General features: G+C 44.7%; 3 protein-coding genes across 3 annotated transcripts; 1 reads left to right on the forward strand and 2 right to left on the reverse strand.

Moving 5' to 3' along the window:
- The first annotated feature begins 528 nt into the window (after positions 1 to 528).
- On the forward strand, positions 529 to 2956 carry fkbp14 (FKBP prolyl isomerase 14). The gene is made up of 4 exons (XM_079748863.1): positions 529 to 827; positions 926 to 1077; positions 1577 to 1704; positions 2265 to 2956. The coding sequence occupies exons 1-4, from the start codon at positions 634 to 636 to the stop codon at positions 2421 to 2423; spliced, it is 633 nt and encodes a 210-aa protein (XP_079604989.1). The 5' UTR covers positions 529 to 633; the 3' UTR covers positions 2424 to 2956.
- Positions 2957 to 3617: 661 nt separating this feature from the next.
- Positions 3618 to 9021, reverse strand: LOC307084876 (WAS/WASL-interacting protein family member 3-like; the record flags this gene model as incomplete). Its single annotated transcript, XM_079749379.1, is given in 8 exon segments — positions 3618 to 4019; positions 4487 to 4588; positions 4790 to 4921; positions 5357 to 5786; positions 5788 to 6014; positions 6133 to 6240; positions 7695 to 7803; positions 8911 to 9021. Coding segments are annotated over 8 exon segments (1260 nt in total). The 3' UTR covers positions 3618 to 3978.
- A 3745-nt stretch (positions 9022 to 12766) lies between these two features.
- LOC307084468 (uncharacterized protein) lies at positions 12767 to 15154 on the reverse strand. The gene is made up of 2 exons (XM_079748864.1): positions 14834 to 15154; positions 12767 to 14253 (listed from the first exon to the last, which is right to left on the reverse strand). Exon 2 carries the CDS (start codon positions 14235 to 14237, stop codon positions 13878 to 13880), a length of 360 nt encoding a protein of 119 aa, XP_079604990.1. The 5' UTR covers positions 14238 to 14253; positions 14834 to 15154; the 3' UTR covers positions 12767 to 13877.
- Between the last annotated feature and the right edge of the window lie 221 nt (positions 15155 to 15375).

Here is a 15375-nt window from a genome sequence, read left to right on the forward strand (position 1 = left end):
TACAAATCAGGGGTGTGTACATATGATTATATCTGAACAATTTAGATATCAAACATAATATATTGATTAACTGTAAATGTGTGTAACTGCAGTGGAGCAGTGAATGCATGTGTGGTGATGTGGGGACCCCAGCATATTCCTATTAACTGTATGCATTAAGAATATAAGCAATGTTCTAACATTTACTCACTTATGGACCTATTTAAATTACTGTTATAATTGTGAACGATAAACAGGACATATTACTAGGCAAGCATGCGTGTATATATGTTTGTATGTATGTATCTGTTTGGATTTTTACATAAATAAATACTGAAATACGGAGATTCGTTAGTCTAGGAACTGAATGTCCGTTTTAAAAAAAAAATCTAATTGGCGAACTCCTAATAAACTTGATTAACGTGTATTTCATGTGCAGCCTCCAGTGATTCTAAGACGCTCTGTGTGTGGGGGGCGTGGTTATCGGGGAAGGGTGTAGAATTCAACCAATCACACGAACACTTCCTGCAACAACTTCTATGATGAAACTTCACTGCCACGTATGGAGCCAACTGGTTCTATGAAGTTGCAAATCAGGTCTTAACCCTAAAAAATATTTATTCGGTAAACGGAACAGAGCGCTCACCTTGCACAATGTTGCTGGCTGTCCTGAGTTGGTTGTGTGCCTCTCTCTTGGTCTCCGTCCGCGGCGGTAAACTGCCCGAGGCCGAGGTGAATATAGAGGTTTTGCACAGACCTTTCCTCTGTCATCGAAAATCAAAGTATGGAGACATTCTCCTAGTGCATCACGAGGGATATTTCCAAAACGGTACAATGTTTCACTCAAGGTAAGGTCTCAAGGAAAAAAATCAATAGTGTTACATTTTTGCAAAGAAAAATATAACTTTCTCTCAAACTCTGCAACTATGTTTGTTTTTTCCTCAAGTTTTACTGAAGGGGACAAGCAGGCAGTGTGGTTCACACTGGGCATCCGAGAAGTGATTACGGGTTGGGATAAAGGCCTGCAGGATATGTGCAGTGGAGAGAAGAGACGACTGACCGTGCCCCCGGCCCTCGCCTATGGAAAGGAGGGCAGAGGTAGACTACGTATTGTATTTAGCAAATTGGCACTCCTTTATTTTAAGACAATGCGCGTGAACTGCATCCATAACACACTTGATTCTCTGTTTAAGCTCTCTTGTTTTTGAATAGCATGAAAGGACTTCAACAATGGACTAGGGTCTTAGAACCCACGCTGTTATGTGGTCACCTTTTCTCACTATGGAGCATGTGAACAGTACCTCATGCATGCGTTTCTTGTGGTAAGAATTTAACGCACTTTAACCCTACTAACATGTGTCTGTTGTTCTCTGCTTGACTGTCTTTCATAACACAAAGCAACATGAAATGTATTGACTGATACAGTACAATACCAAATAATGATGACAGCACTTGTGATATATGACCATAAAAAGTCATGTATTGCAAGCAAACTCGGAGAGATGCCATAGATATCTGACTCTGTGTGTGTGTGTGTGTGTGTGTGTGTGTGTGTGTGTGTGTGTCTGTGCGCGCGCGCTCGTGCCCCCACACTCAGGGAAGATCCCACCTGAGAGCACCCTGACCTTCGTCATCGAGGTGATGGAGATCCGCAACGGGCCCAGGTCCCACGAGTCCTTCCAGGAGATGGACCTCAACGACGACTGGAAGCTCTCCAAGGAGGAGGTGAGGGGAACAGAACAGGGCAGGCTTTCATTTGGACACAGCGTCAGTGGAGTTGAGTTAATTTCACAAAATGGAGTAGAAAATGTATTGAATCCAATTTTTCTAATCGATTCATTATTTAAGTAGCTTATCTAGTACAAATAACAAAATATCTGCTGCTTAATGTTGCAGTTTGATTTCAGTATTTGCTTCTTGGATCTAGGAATAGTTTAGTTGTCTCGACTGCTTGTCTTTTAAAGCAATCACATCTGTCCCTCCCAGCCTATCACGTCGTTCCTCATAGGACGCTGATTGGTCCGAACCACTGGTTGGTTTTGACACAAACAGAGGTTAAACTTGAAGCCTGGTCAGTGTGATTCTCGTGTGACCGTAATCTCTCGAATCAAGCTGCACTGCTAGGTTAAGATAGATGTTAAACAATGTGTGTGTGGAGCAGATGCAAAAAGACGTAGGTCGTAAACAATTTAAACCAAACATTGGGATCGCCTGACAAGCCCTGGCCTGACGGTAGTGCACACTCTTATCCCCCGGCCCCCCCGCTACATCGGTCCACTCCCCAGGTGAAGGAATACCTGCGCAAGGAGTTCCAGCGCCACGGCTACCCCCCAAATGACACCCACCACGAGAGCATGGTGGAGGACATTTTCGTCAAGGAGGACGAGAACAAGGATGGCTTCATATCCTCCCGAGAGTTTACCTACAAGCACGATGAACTTTAAAACACATTCCATGCCGTAGTTCTCTGATTCACTCCTGTGTTGTACCTCAGTTTTTCGTGTTTGCTGTAACATCTGATTGTGAGCCTTTGGGTGGATTTTGTTGAAGAAAATGGGTGTCAAATAATTGCAACATCAGTTCATGTCCTTGTTTAGCATGCATTTGGTGTAGGAAAAAATCGAATTGATGTTTCTCGAACTGTTTAATATCCATTCGGTAAACCTGAAACAGAATTGTAAACATGCAATATTGTTATTTTTATAAAACCCAAAACATCTTTGGTCGTAAAACAATTTAAGTTAAAGTTTATTTTTTCACATACAATATTATACATGTACAAGGTGCAATGCTTTTCCTAGCCATGCTTGACACACTGTAAGAGCTCCAAGTAACTGTGATCTCTGATACTATGGACCAAATGCCTTGTTACACCAAAAACATCTTTGATGGTCCACCAAACTTTCTAACGACTAAAATATTCTAGATTGCTCTAGACAATTCATAATATTTCTGACCAATAAATTACTACACTTTGGATGAAGTCATTATTTTAAATTAATTATTTATTTGTAATAACTCCCACTTTCTACCAGCAGATGACACTGTCTTCACATGTTATTGAGAATATAGGACCACAATAAATGAGTTGGTTATTACCTGCCAACACCTTTGCGCAATACACTTTACACTATGATCTGATAATCTAAATATGTTAACATGTAAGCAGATTACTTAAAGAGATACCTTATAGTAAAATATAAAAGTTTAAGTTGTATAGCACCATTGGATTGTGTCAGAATCACAGTCAAGATAATAATAGATAACTGATTGTGTGTTTCACTGTTGACTTATTTAACTGTACTTGTGTATCGTGCTACTCAAGATTGCAGTGACTCTTTCATAGCATAAGTGAACAGGTTTGAGTTTAATAACAATACAAATGTTGTTGTCTTGTACAAGTTTCTTGAAAAGGATTTACATTATACAATTGTCACTCTGTTACAAACATTATGAGTATTATGGTTACCTTTGGAAGCACTGTATATCGAGGTAACATATTGCTTTCATAAGGTAACCCCTCAATCCAAATTTCCTGCATATCAAGGAAAAAGTATATCTTCCCTTTAGTCTGTTTTAGCAACCAAAGGATACTTTGTGATTGCGCTGTGTGCATACGTCTGGTCTATGTGCATCTGTTGAATAAGGAAATGAAAAAAAAACAGATGTGGACACACACACACACAGGAGCAAGAAACTACAGAACAGACACACACACACACACATTTGAAACATTCCAACGTGGAAGAGGTCAGAGGTCACATTATTCTGGGTTGGGCCCGGCAAGTTCCACGGCCCTTGGGAACCCTAATAAAACACACAGCCACAGAACATACGCACACCGTGTGAGACTGTGCGACAATGCTGCCGCACCCCTGCTTACACACCCCACAAAAATGCTGTCATTAGAGTCCAAGACGCGTGGAGGAATGGAATGAGTTGGGGGGGCTGTCGTTTGTTGCTGTTTTCCGAGGATCAGGCAGGGTGTGAGGTTGAGTCTCATCTGAGTTGGGTTCGGATCCCAGGGGGCATGGGGTTCTCTGCAGGGGGATCGAGGTAGAGAAGGAACACGGTGCGATTGGAACAAAATGTATACCTCTTCCACTAATAATGGATTAGATCGATTATGGAAAAAAAATCATAATCATGATTATTCAAAAACAATTTGAGTTTGAAAACATGATGCAATTATTCAGCATTTCTCTCCAGAAAAACCCTTTGTTACTGAGAACTTTGAAATGCCCCCTTAAAAAAAACCCAAAAAATAAATAAATAGAAAATGAACAAATCAAAAATATGTAATCATATATCAAATATGCATCCGGCTGATCTGTTCTGCAATTTCAATAAACATTTAGTGAATAAAATAAATACACCAAAAAGATTTTGGTGTATTTGGTGTACAGCAAAAATTGTAAAAGGGATTGCACCGCCCTACTTTAGTATTGGTGGAAGATTGATCGGACTGGACCAGGTCTGGTCTACACTGGGGGTGGGGGGGGCTAACCTCTGTTTTGTTTGCTGGGGTAGATGCGGAGGAAGGGCTTGAACTCTTCAGGCGGGGGCAGGTCTTCCACCGGATGGAACTGGAACTTGGACTCGAAGTCGTCTAGAAACGGTACGACGCGAGACCATGCCATTAGAGGACGCCACCCCGTCTAGCATACAGGTATTTCATCCTGAGACACGGGAGATTACTATACTCTACTACGACCGCTGTTGCTTCACACACACACACACACACACACACACACACTCTCACACACACACACACACACACACACACACACACACACACACGCAGGCCCACCAAGGCTGTGCAGGTGTCCGTTCCTGAGGCTTGCGGGGGGCAGGAAGGGAGGAGGCGGTGGAATGCGGCCAGACAGCTCTGTGGTGGGCGACCTGGTGGGCGGGGCGGGGGGAGGAGCCAAGCGACTCACACCTGTTGCCATGGGAACAGCATGGAAGAACAGCATCAGCGGAATGTCAGAGACGGTACCGTTCAGGTAAACCGATTAACAGTTAAGACGGACGTTTGAGAGCGTGGATGCAAATAAAGAAGTTAAATGGACAAAGTCCTCTACAATCCCATCTTTGAATTCGACGACATGCCGCTTTCGTAGAGGAAACAAGAGGAAAGAAGATACAAATGTGATATTCAACGCATAATAGACTTGGTTATTATATAAGTCAAGCGGGAAAAGAAAGGCAGTAAAACCTGTGAAACGAATGAGCCGTAGTACACTATAACTTTAAACAGAGTGGATCAAAGGGCGATCGCGTCCTAAAGGTGAGGCTCTGTCCCCAGAGGGCGACCCTCGAGTCATGACAGAGGGCTCTACAGAACCAGAGGACCAGAGTGGGCGGGGGGGCGTACCTGCGCCGCGGGGCACCGCGGGAGGCCGCCGGGTGGGGGCCGTGCAGGGGTAGGACGGAGGCAGCGGGGGCAGAGGGGGAGCCCCGAGGCGCAGGGCCATGGGGGGGGCCTGGGGAGGGGCCGGGGGCAGCGTGGTGGGGCAGCTGGGCGCGAAGGACGCCGGGAGGGGGGGGGGAGGCGGGGGTCCCAGGGAGACGTGGCAGGCGGGCGGAGGGTAGAAGCACCCCGAGGAGCGGTCGGGGTTGGAGGAGGGCGGTGCGGAGGGAGGGGGGTGGGGAGGGGGAGTGAGGGGCTGCGGGTGGTGGGGGTGGTGGTGGTGGTGGTGGTGGTGGGGGTGGGGGTGGGGGTGGGGGTGGGGGTGGTGGTGGTGGGGGTGCTGCACGGGCAGCCAGGTGGGGCGGGTGACCTGGGGGGGCGGAGGCGGGGGGGGGACAGGTGGGGACGGGCGGTGGCCTGCTGGCGGGGCGGTCCTGGAGCGGGGCGGGGGGCTGTTGTAGCGGGGGCGCCGGGGGGGAGGAGCCTGTCGGCCGCTGCTGGGCGGGAATGGCAGCTCCTCCCTCCGTTGGCTGGAGGTTGGGCGCTGGGTCGGTGCTGGACTCGCCGGGCGGGGGCTGGTTCCACACGGGTCTGGGGGTCACCGACGAGCTGGACCGAGACACTGGAGACAACGCGCACGCACGCACACACGCACGCACACACGCACACACACACGCACGATTAAGAGGGAGATCAAACACAGCGTCGAGGACCACCGAGGAGGGGTCCACCGTACCCACCTTGGCTCCTCACCGCGTCCTTCTGTCCTACGGGCCGGAGTGTGGGGAACCCCCCGGCGAAGAGGCCCCCGAGGGAGGGACCGCTGGACACATCTGCCCCGCTGGGCTCTGGGTTAGGACACCACACACACACAGACACACATTCGATTATTATATTAATGAGCATGAATGGGATGGAAAATGAAGGATAATCAACTGGCTATTTTAATGACTTCTTTATTAAAACATTAACCTCAAAATGTACTTGCTCATGATGATGTTAATGCCTCAGCAAGGTTTTGACCACCACTGTTCTTTGGTTATAAATATAACATAGACCAGACGAGTGTGTGTATTCAAATAGTACATAATAAGTGAGGTCGGGAATTTTCACCGTTTCCGTTTCCGTCTAAACTCTTTAAGACTAAAGATTCATCCGAACTTATAACAATTAGGCTAATTTATTTGAGCAATAAACATACAATACCATACAACAAACATAGAATAATGGGAGGCCTACGATGGGAGTTCACCCTGGGTCTCTATTAGCTTTGCAAGGAGAAGTCCAATGCATTGGCTAATACACAGTAGCACAGGTCTCGCAAACACTGAGAACAGCTCTGCCCCCCGCACGACGTGGGATTGGAAAATCCATAGGTTGTTTCCCCTTCATCATGTAAGCTGTCTTCTATTCCTTGCACTGTCGAGCCACCCTACCTTTTCCTAGTAATCTAACGTTAACCTTTGGGCCTGGGGTAAACCGGGCACAAGGGCGCAGGGATCCCCAAATACATTATTCTACTTGATGAGAATACAGGAAACTCTTTAGGTAAACATTAATGAATTTGATCATTGACAATTGCAATGTGGGGAGACGTAGTGGTGACGTCTCAGTTGGACCCTTTGACCCTTGATCACCCCAAGGGTGTCAGCGAAAAGGCACCAAATGGCAGTTAGAGAAATTGAATGTGAAAATTTAATTTTCCATTACAATTATTTCAAATATAGAACCAAAGGATACTCTTCACACTACAAAATAAACATGATACAGCAATACATAATTTGTTTCAGTATTGTAATCTTTCCTTTGCATTTCCCCTCTCTTTTCATTCCTCTCCTTTCACTCTTCTCCTCTCTCGTTCCTCTAATGTCACGCTTGCCTATAGCGGACGATTCTTCTCCTCTTTCACTGCCCCTGCTCCTCCCTGTTTTTAGCTCACTAAACAAACACCCTCTGTTACACTGTCCGTCTCTCTCTCTCTCTCCCCCTCTCTGTCTCTCATTCCCTCCCTCTCCCCCTCTGTCTCTCTCTCAAATTCTCTTACCTCGCCTCACCTCTCTCCCATGAGACAATGACTCCCAGTGACAACAGATTCACGTGGTGCTCATTGACTGTCTGGGACGGACTCTGTCTGCGTACGTGTTTCCGTTTATTGGGCGATTGTCATGTGCGTCTGTGTGTTTAAACATACTAATCCTGCGGCTGTATGTCACTGTGTGTGCGCGCCTGTGTGTGTGTGGGTGTGTGTGTGCCTGAATGCATGCATGTGTATGTTTGTGTGTAGGACATGGCTCTCCCTTACTGTCGACCATGGGCTCACTGCGGTCGTTGACCTGTGTGACCCTCCTGAGTCTGGCTCCTTTCTGGATGTCCGCCAACAAGGCACCCCTGCCCCCCCCCCCACAGCTCGACTGGGACCTGGGAGGGTCCGAGGAGCGTCGAGGCTGTCTCAGAGGGAGAGAGAGGGAGAAGGGGTGAGAGAGAGAGAGAGAGAGAGATTATAAAATTTGCCAGGTTGCCATTGTAAATAGGTAATTGTTCTTAAGGACTGGTTAAATAAGGTTGAATAAAAAACAAATAAAGACAATATTATCGTTCATTTTAATATTATTAATGAATGTGCTGCAATGTTCAAATGCTTTAGCAACCCCTTTTGTATATGTCCTGTATAGAGTAATCAAAATAGCCTTACTGAAATGAAATAGAGAGAGAGAGGGAGAAAGAGGGAGAGAGAGAGTAACAGAGATAGAGAGAGAGGCGTGAGTGTTGGTGAGGAGGAGTGGCTGCTTTTTATAGAAACAATACTTGGGAGAGGCATTTGACGTGTCCACAGGTTTACTTTAGATCTATTCCTGCCTCTCCTTCCCTTTGAATTGCTCTGTGGCTGTCCGGAGCCCACGCGATTTATTTAACATTAGAGCAATGTGAGCTAGGGATGCAACAGGACACTTTACTGTCATCTGACCACCCACCATCTGTGTGTGTGTGTGTGTGTGTGTGTGTGTGTGTGTGTGTGTGTGTGTGTGTGTGTGTGTGTAACTGTACCTCTGATCAATAATGCAGATAGCCTGCAGGTTGAAAGCCAATGAGCATGATGCGTGTAGAATGGCATCAGATTGTGTGGCAGACAAATAGAATCTGACTTAAAGCCCAAAGGGGAGGGAGGAAGAGGGAGAAGAGAGAGAGAGAGAGAGAGAGAGAGAGAGAGAGAGAGAGAGAGAGAGCGAGAGAGAGAGAGAGAGTAAGAGATGAATACACCAATTTCCTATTCTAATTAAAGGTAAGTGGCATGGATGAGGAAACTCAATGTTGAGCAAGCAAATGTCCGCCCCAGGATTTGGATCCAACCACCTGTTGTTCACAAATTAAACCAGGTCACCAATTAGGCCACAGGTTGAAGAACACTAACGAGTTTAATGAGCCGCCTCGGTACAGTGCTGACAGGGCAAAGCCACGGTTGAACCCTCAGTGGAACGCTTCATGAGGTTCAATATCTGAACATAATGGAGGGCTGCGGCCTGAGGTTTTACCTGCAGAGGAGCTGCGACGAAGAGTGGGGGTGGCGGAGGAGGTGCCGGGGGAGGTGGGGGAGGAGCCGGGGGAGGTGGGGGAGGAGCTGGGGGAGACATGCCTTCCCCTCAGGTACCTTGATGGGGGGTAAAAAACACACGCTTACTGTAACCCAAACAACATTAGTCGTAGCGGTTGTCGGAGTGTGTGTAGATGATGGTTAAGGCAGCCTCACCTGGCCGAGTCTGATTGGACTCCTGGGCGTGGTAAGGCTGCACCGCTGGTGCACATTGAGTTACCAGTGTGCATAGGTTAAACCAGCCACCTCAACACACACACACTCACCAAAAGATATCCCACATGGCAACATGGTCTGGTGCTCCATGTTGCCATGTAGGAGAACTCTTCCTGAGTGTCAATCAGACTCGGCCAGGTGAGGCTGCTTGAACCACCCATCGTCCACACACACTCCCACAGCAGGTTAAGGATAAAATATTGAGTATTAGCACACCGTTCGCTTTCAAGTGTTCAAATATTTGATATTCTCAACGTTCAAGTACCTCTTCAACATCACTACGACAATACATTCAAGTTAAAGGCAAAGTGCAAATAATTAGCATTTCAAACTTAATGTAGGCTTATTTAGCCTTGTAGCATTTACTGCTAAGTAGTTTTCCATAAAACCCTAACAACACTTGATTGAGAAAGTGGATAAATACACAAATGCCTCAAAATGCATATGTAAAGTATAGGCAAACTTTCTCCTCTCTCTCTATAACTATTTCTCTCTCTCTCTCTCTCTCTCTCTCTCTCGCTCTCTCTCTCTCTCTCTCTTTTCCCCTCTCTCTCTTCTCTTTCCCTCTTTCCCCCCCTATACAGGAAGATATTTCACCGCTGATGTCGCAAACAGGATACAGTGAGAGAACTCCTTCCTCTCTAGGGAAATCCAAGAACCCCATTCCCTATTCTCCACCCTCCACATATACACACATGCATTCACACACACACACACACACACACACACACACACACACACACACACACACACACACACACACACACACACACACACACACACATACTACGTCCAGTGGCTGGGTGGGTGGAGAGGAACAATGGTTTGCGTTGTGTCTAGAGAAAGGCCCTCTTTAGCAAGGAAAGGCCTTAACTGCCATTATGTACGAAGTGAACGGGAAAACAACATAAGAAAATACTTTGGGAAGTGCCGGCAGACTGCAGATAAAGCACAGGCTCAGTCACTGTACTATGTGGATCATAAGGAATTAACATCACCTGTGGCGGCATATGATATTACGTACATGACACATGGCTACATATATAAGCTAATAACCATAATATCAAATAAGAGCCTTGTCTGCATTGTCTGCATTGTCTGAGTGAGACGTTGCAAAGAACGAGAGAATGACCTCCGCCCATTCACAACACGATGAATTCTTGAGGGGCTTTCTGTGTAGGAGTGAGGGAGTGGAGAGCCTGAGGTCTGAAGCCTGCCCACTTCTAATATGCTCTGGAATCTGTGGATGCCAGCCCCTGCAGAACTTTAATGAAATGGGACGATTAAAGAAGCAGGTTACATTCATTTGTTGTGTTTGTTTCATTGTGGTTCCAGCCAGTCCCCGCGAATTGGGCTAATGTTAACTCACTTTCATCTCTAGCTTCCTTCTTTGTGACTTTTTGTTCCTGTGTGTTTGAGAATGTGTTTGAAAAAGACAGACAGACAGACAGACAGAGAGATAGTATAGTGACGAAGGGGGGAGAAGGGGATCTGGTTGCCCTGTATTCAATTGGCAAGCTGTCTCGCCATAGCTATTTCCATCTTCATATCTGTGTCAAACTGTGGCTACTGGTCAACAGTTGGCTGACAGGTGCTTGGTTTGAAATGTGCATTAAATATGTGTTGTGTAATACTTGTGGGTATTAAATGAAGTTTATTAAACACCACAGCCCTGCTTATAGCTTATGCAGACACCCACACACGCACACATATGTATATGCAAATAATCACTTTTGATTGAACTTCGTGTCTACTGTAAAAAAATAAAAAGTATATATATATATATATATATATATATGTATATATATAAAACACTTTCACAAAAAGAAGCCAGGCACACTTAACCATCCGTTAATGAGAGTCCTTGGACCGACTGTATAAGCGAGAGAAACACCGATGTTGTCCTTTCAGAAGTTATTTTAACACAAGAAGAATGTCAAGAAAGCATTACGCTAGCCGGTAGCCAGCCACCTGTTAGATGAATTTACAACTCGCATATGGTGTCGTATAAAGGCCTTTGGTTTTAAAGTTGTTGCTTACCTTATGGAAAATAACCGAACTCCAAACGTGTGTTGTGGATATGGCCCAGATAGAGGCTGGGCTGAGTCTGCACCCGGGAGCGGTAGGAGGACAGCTGCTCGGGTTATTTTCAGTCAAGCGTGCACCTCCATGAGGAGGGGCAGAGGATAGGTGTATTCGGTAAGTTAAAAAGCCTTTTCAGCCGATATTATAAATTTAGGCTACTCCTCTGACCTCTGTATCGGCAGAAAGTTGTTTAAAAGTTGTAATTCCAGTTATGCATCAGAATAGCACAAATTATGACTACGGATCTCAAAAAAGAATAACGATTGCAATGTTTTATGTGTGTAATATAAATTGTTGTTAACGTGTCAATGATTGCAGTATTCAGTGTTCTGTTATTCACCTCTTGAATAGGTCCATGGTATATCCCCGAGCGCTGCAGAGCTCGGAGGCGGTCAGCTCGAGGCCACACCTCAGAGTTCACGCTCAAGTCCCGACCAATCAAATTGAAGAAAGGATGCGCTAGCTTTTTTTTTAATGACTAGGCCTGCATTGGTGTTTAATATGGAAGTTCAAATAATTTGTCTCAGAGTAAATTAGTTTGACTTATTCGAGTAGTCTACTGCATTTATAACAGTGTATTATACTATAGCCTAGGCCTATTGCTTAATTTATTTTACAAAAATAAATAGAAGCCAAGTTATAGCAATTCATTGTGTGTACAAACCAAGTGTGTCATTATTTTTCTATTATAGATTGCTCCATTCTGTTCGGATTCTATTTTATTCTGATCCTTTTCTAGAATCACTGTGCATCGTGTTTACCCTCTAGTGGTGAAGACTGGCGTTACACTCCTCGTCAACCCCTCCTGTAATTCAGAGGTGCGGGACTCAAAAGGTATGAACAGTACACTAAATACCTGTCAGACACTGTTGGGTAACCATTATAGTATACGTATCAGGTAAAATAGACAGTCTGACAATCGGGCAAGCTATGCGTCACATTGGAGCATAATAGCCTGTCTTAAAAAAAACATGAAAGTGAAACACACACCCACACATACACACACATACACCTCAACAAAGAGAGAAGAATGTGGTGACACAAGCAGGCTCTCCCCCGGAATGACAGAACAGGATCAAGTTGCCCTGGGCTGGACGTGCCCATTGGAGACCGAGCCTATGTCTTTGTCTTTCTACATTGTAACTGGTTCCTCAGAAGTGATTGGATTCCTAAATTGGGATCGTTCCTTTCTCTCCGTCATATATTATGACTCAGTTATTCTATTCTGTGTTTGTATATTTGTGGTGGATTGTGATTTGGATTGTAATATAAACATAAACTTACACAATGATATAAACATACATATGCATATCAAGAAACATACACACATATCCACACATGTTTTCCTCAAAGCTTTGTTTTAACTTATAATGTACTGGTACTCTTCACTCTATCTATGTCTTAAATGCACAACACACACACACACACACACACACACACACACACACACACACACACACACACACACACACACACACACAGTATAAAATACAAATTTATTTATTTATTAAGTTTTGCCTTCATTAATTGATCATGGGTGTGGTTCAGAATACAGTTGTGTAAGTACCAATAAACTTATCACAAATACCCAAACCAACATTTCTTCAAGCTGCTTGGATGACAAAGTCTATTATGGCACTTCTCAGCTCTAACTTCAAATGTATTGGCTTTGGGAAAAATGTATAAACGTATATTGCTTAATCCTTCAATTATGGTATAGCTAGCAGTATAAAATATACATTTGAATTGTTTTAAATGGCACTGAATCACTGTGCAAAAACGATGCTAAATGCATTTAAAAGCTGCTGAGGAACATTGCACGATTTTCACAATAAAGCTGCTTCTACAGATAATCATGTGCTTTACAGCGCTATAACTTAAGAGTCAACTGCTACAATCGGCTGAACTTTCACCATTTGGTGGACCTCAAAAGCCACCCTAAAAAGTCATCTGACCGAATTTTGTTCAGTGATTACGGTACTTCAGGAAGCATCAAAGAATCAAAATAAACACACAATCCTTCATCATTTTACACGTAGTTGCAATAGAAAAGGCTGATATGTCCCCAAACGAAACAGTAAATAGCCCAAAGTGAGTCCCAGGGGGGGGACGTGGTACCTGTCAGGGCTCTGAAGTGCTTAATGCATTCATTTCTAACCTGTCCTTAATCTCTTTAAACATCCATTATGCTATTCCTTTTTCATGGTTCAATATCCATTAGCAGAACACTGGACAAAATAAATCTATTTACTATTTATGTGTTTTTGTTATTTTACAGTGGCGCCCAACAAAAATAGCCTATGCAAAAATAACCCCATATAGTATTTCCAAATATTTATAATATATTTTATAGATCTTTCCTTCAATTTACACATGCACTCGCTGCTCTCTTTCCTTCCACAATGGCCTGCAAAGTCTTCTTCATCTCTTCACCATCACCATCATCACAGTCTGCTGTGCATCACGTCTTCATGTGCAGGCCAACCAATCACTCAGCCTTTGATCGATTGCATTTTGTTAGGTTTTTCTTTCACCTTATCATCATTATTGCCGTCGTCATCATCATCATTGTCGTCGTCATGGTCACCGCCGGTCCTACATCCTGGCGCCGTTCTTGTCCTGCTGCTGCTGCTCCTCGATGGGCAGGGTCGAGCGCACCCTCCGCTTCTCCTTGAAGCGGCCTGACCGCGACACCCTCATGTTCCTGCGGCAAGTCTGTTCGTTGAAGACGGAGTCCATGCGGGAGTCGTCGTAGGTCTCGTCATCGGTGTCCCTGCTAGACTCCTTATTCCCCGGCTGGGTCTGCGACGAGGCCTTGGGACCCGGAGCCTTTGCGTCTTTGGCCGCTCTCTCAGTTTTGAAAGGGTCGAAGTCTGGTTCGAGGGTCATATCCTTCTGGCCGGGGGTCTTCCGGATCCCCAGGAAGGACTTCCACCATGGTTGTCTCTCTGACATGGTGTCTCAGGAGCCACTGCAGTTAGAGGCTCGAGTCAACTTCGTGGCATTTTAACAAACAACACTTTTCCCACATGCCCTGTCTGGGATGTAGCTGCACCATCCATAGTCGGCCAATACTATAAAAACATTTTTTTCTTAGCTTTTTTACTTTAGGCCTATATCTATTTTTAATTACTGTTCTATCTTGTACACGGTGAACTAAGACACTCAAAAGGCTCACTGTTTGCTTGATGACATCTGTTTTCCTGCGTGTTTTGCAACAGCCACCAACTTGTCCTCATCACTCCTCACTGCACTTACTGTTTTTGTCTATTAACGTGCTTGTTTTTATGAGGTTGTGGCCATTTTTACGAGTATAAACACAAACTCATGTGTTTATGAATCTGTCACAATTGTATGCACTTGTCATCATACGAAAGAATTTCACGATGTGATTATTGCAGTAATGATACAAGTATGATACACCATGCATAACCAGTGTAACCAAGTTTAGCTTCTCTGTAAAACTGGTTTAATCAGTTGGGAGGACAGAAGGGCAACAAGCAGTGATTCATGGCTGAAAAACGAGCACAATCCACGCTCCAAAAACTTACCTGACTTGTCGCTTCTGCAAAAAGAGTTGATATCCTATAAAAAAACAAAATTCAATGTGCAAAATGAGCGTTGTCGAAGCCCGACGATTCCATGTGTCAAAACGCAGCAGGCCTACTTCGTTAGTGCAAAAATTGCCTACTTAAAACAAACTAAGAAAAAATCCCTAACAGAGCCATAGAATAATAGTTTACATTTTACGCACGGAAAGTCTGATTAGTAGGGCTCTCCCAGATGGTATAATCTAAATTAATAATCTTTACTCGGTTTCAGTTATTCCTTGCGAAGTTTAGGCTTCGTGAATCAGAATTGGCAGATATATAAGGAGCGTCTTTCTTCGACTCGACCTAAAGGTTTCCGCCTCCGAAACTCGCATCGGGAACACCTGTCTCTGATTGGAGGAAATCGTGTCATCATGTGTCTCAGGTAAATCTATCTTACAGGTGGGTGGGACTTATGGTAACTTAGCAACGTAACCCATGGGAGCGCGCATCTCTTGTGATACAAGTGTTTTTTCAACAATAGATCTATTGTGTCAATAATA

The sequence above is a fragment of the Pollachius pollachius genome, assembly GCF_949987615.1.
Source record: "Pollachius pollachius genome assembly, chromosome: 13".
Lineage (NCBI taxonomy): Eukaryota > Metazoa > Chordata > Actinopteri > Gadiformes > Gadidae > Pollachius > Pollachius pollachius.

What these genes read in the sequence shown, in the direction of transcription:
- fkbp14 (XM_079748863.1), top strand. Translation starts at nt 634, where the DNA reads ATGTTGCTGGCTGTCCTGAGTTGGTTGTGTGCCTCTCTCTTGGTCTCC. An exon ending in CTATGGAAAGGAGGGCAGAG is followed by an intron (nt 1,078 to 1,576) that starts GTAGACTACGTA and finishes CCCCACACTCAG; the next exon opens with GGAAGATCCCACCTGAGAGC. An exon ending in GGAAGCTCTCCAAGGAGGAG is followed by an intron (nt 1,705 to 2,264) that starts GTGAGGGGAACA and finishes TCCACTCCCCAG; the next exon opens with GTGAAGGAATACCTGCGCAA.
- LOC307084468 (XM_079748864.1), bottom strand. Translation starts at nt 14,237, where the DNA reads ATGTCAGAGAGACAACCATGGTGGAAGTCCTTCCTGGGGATCCGGAAG.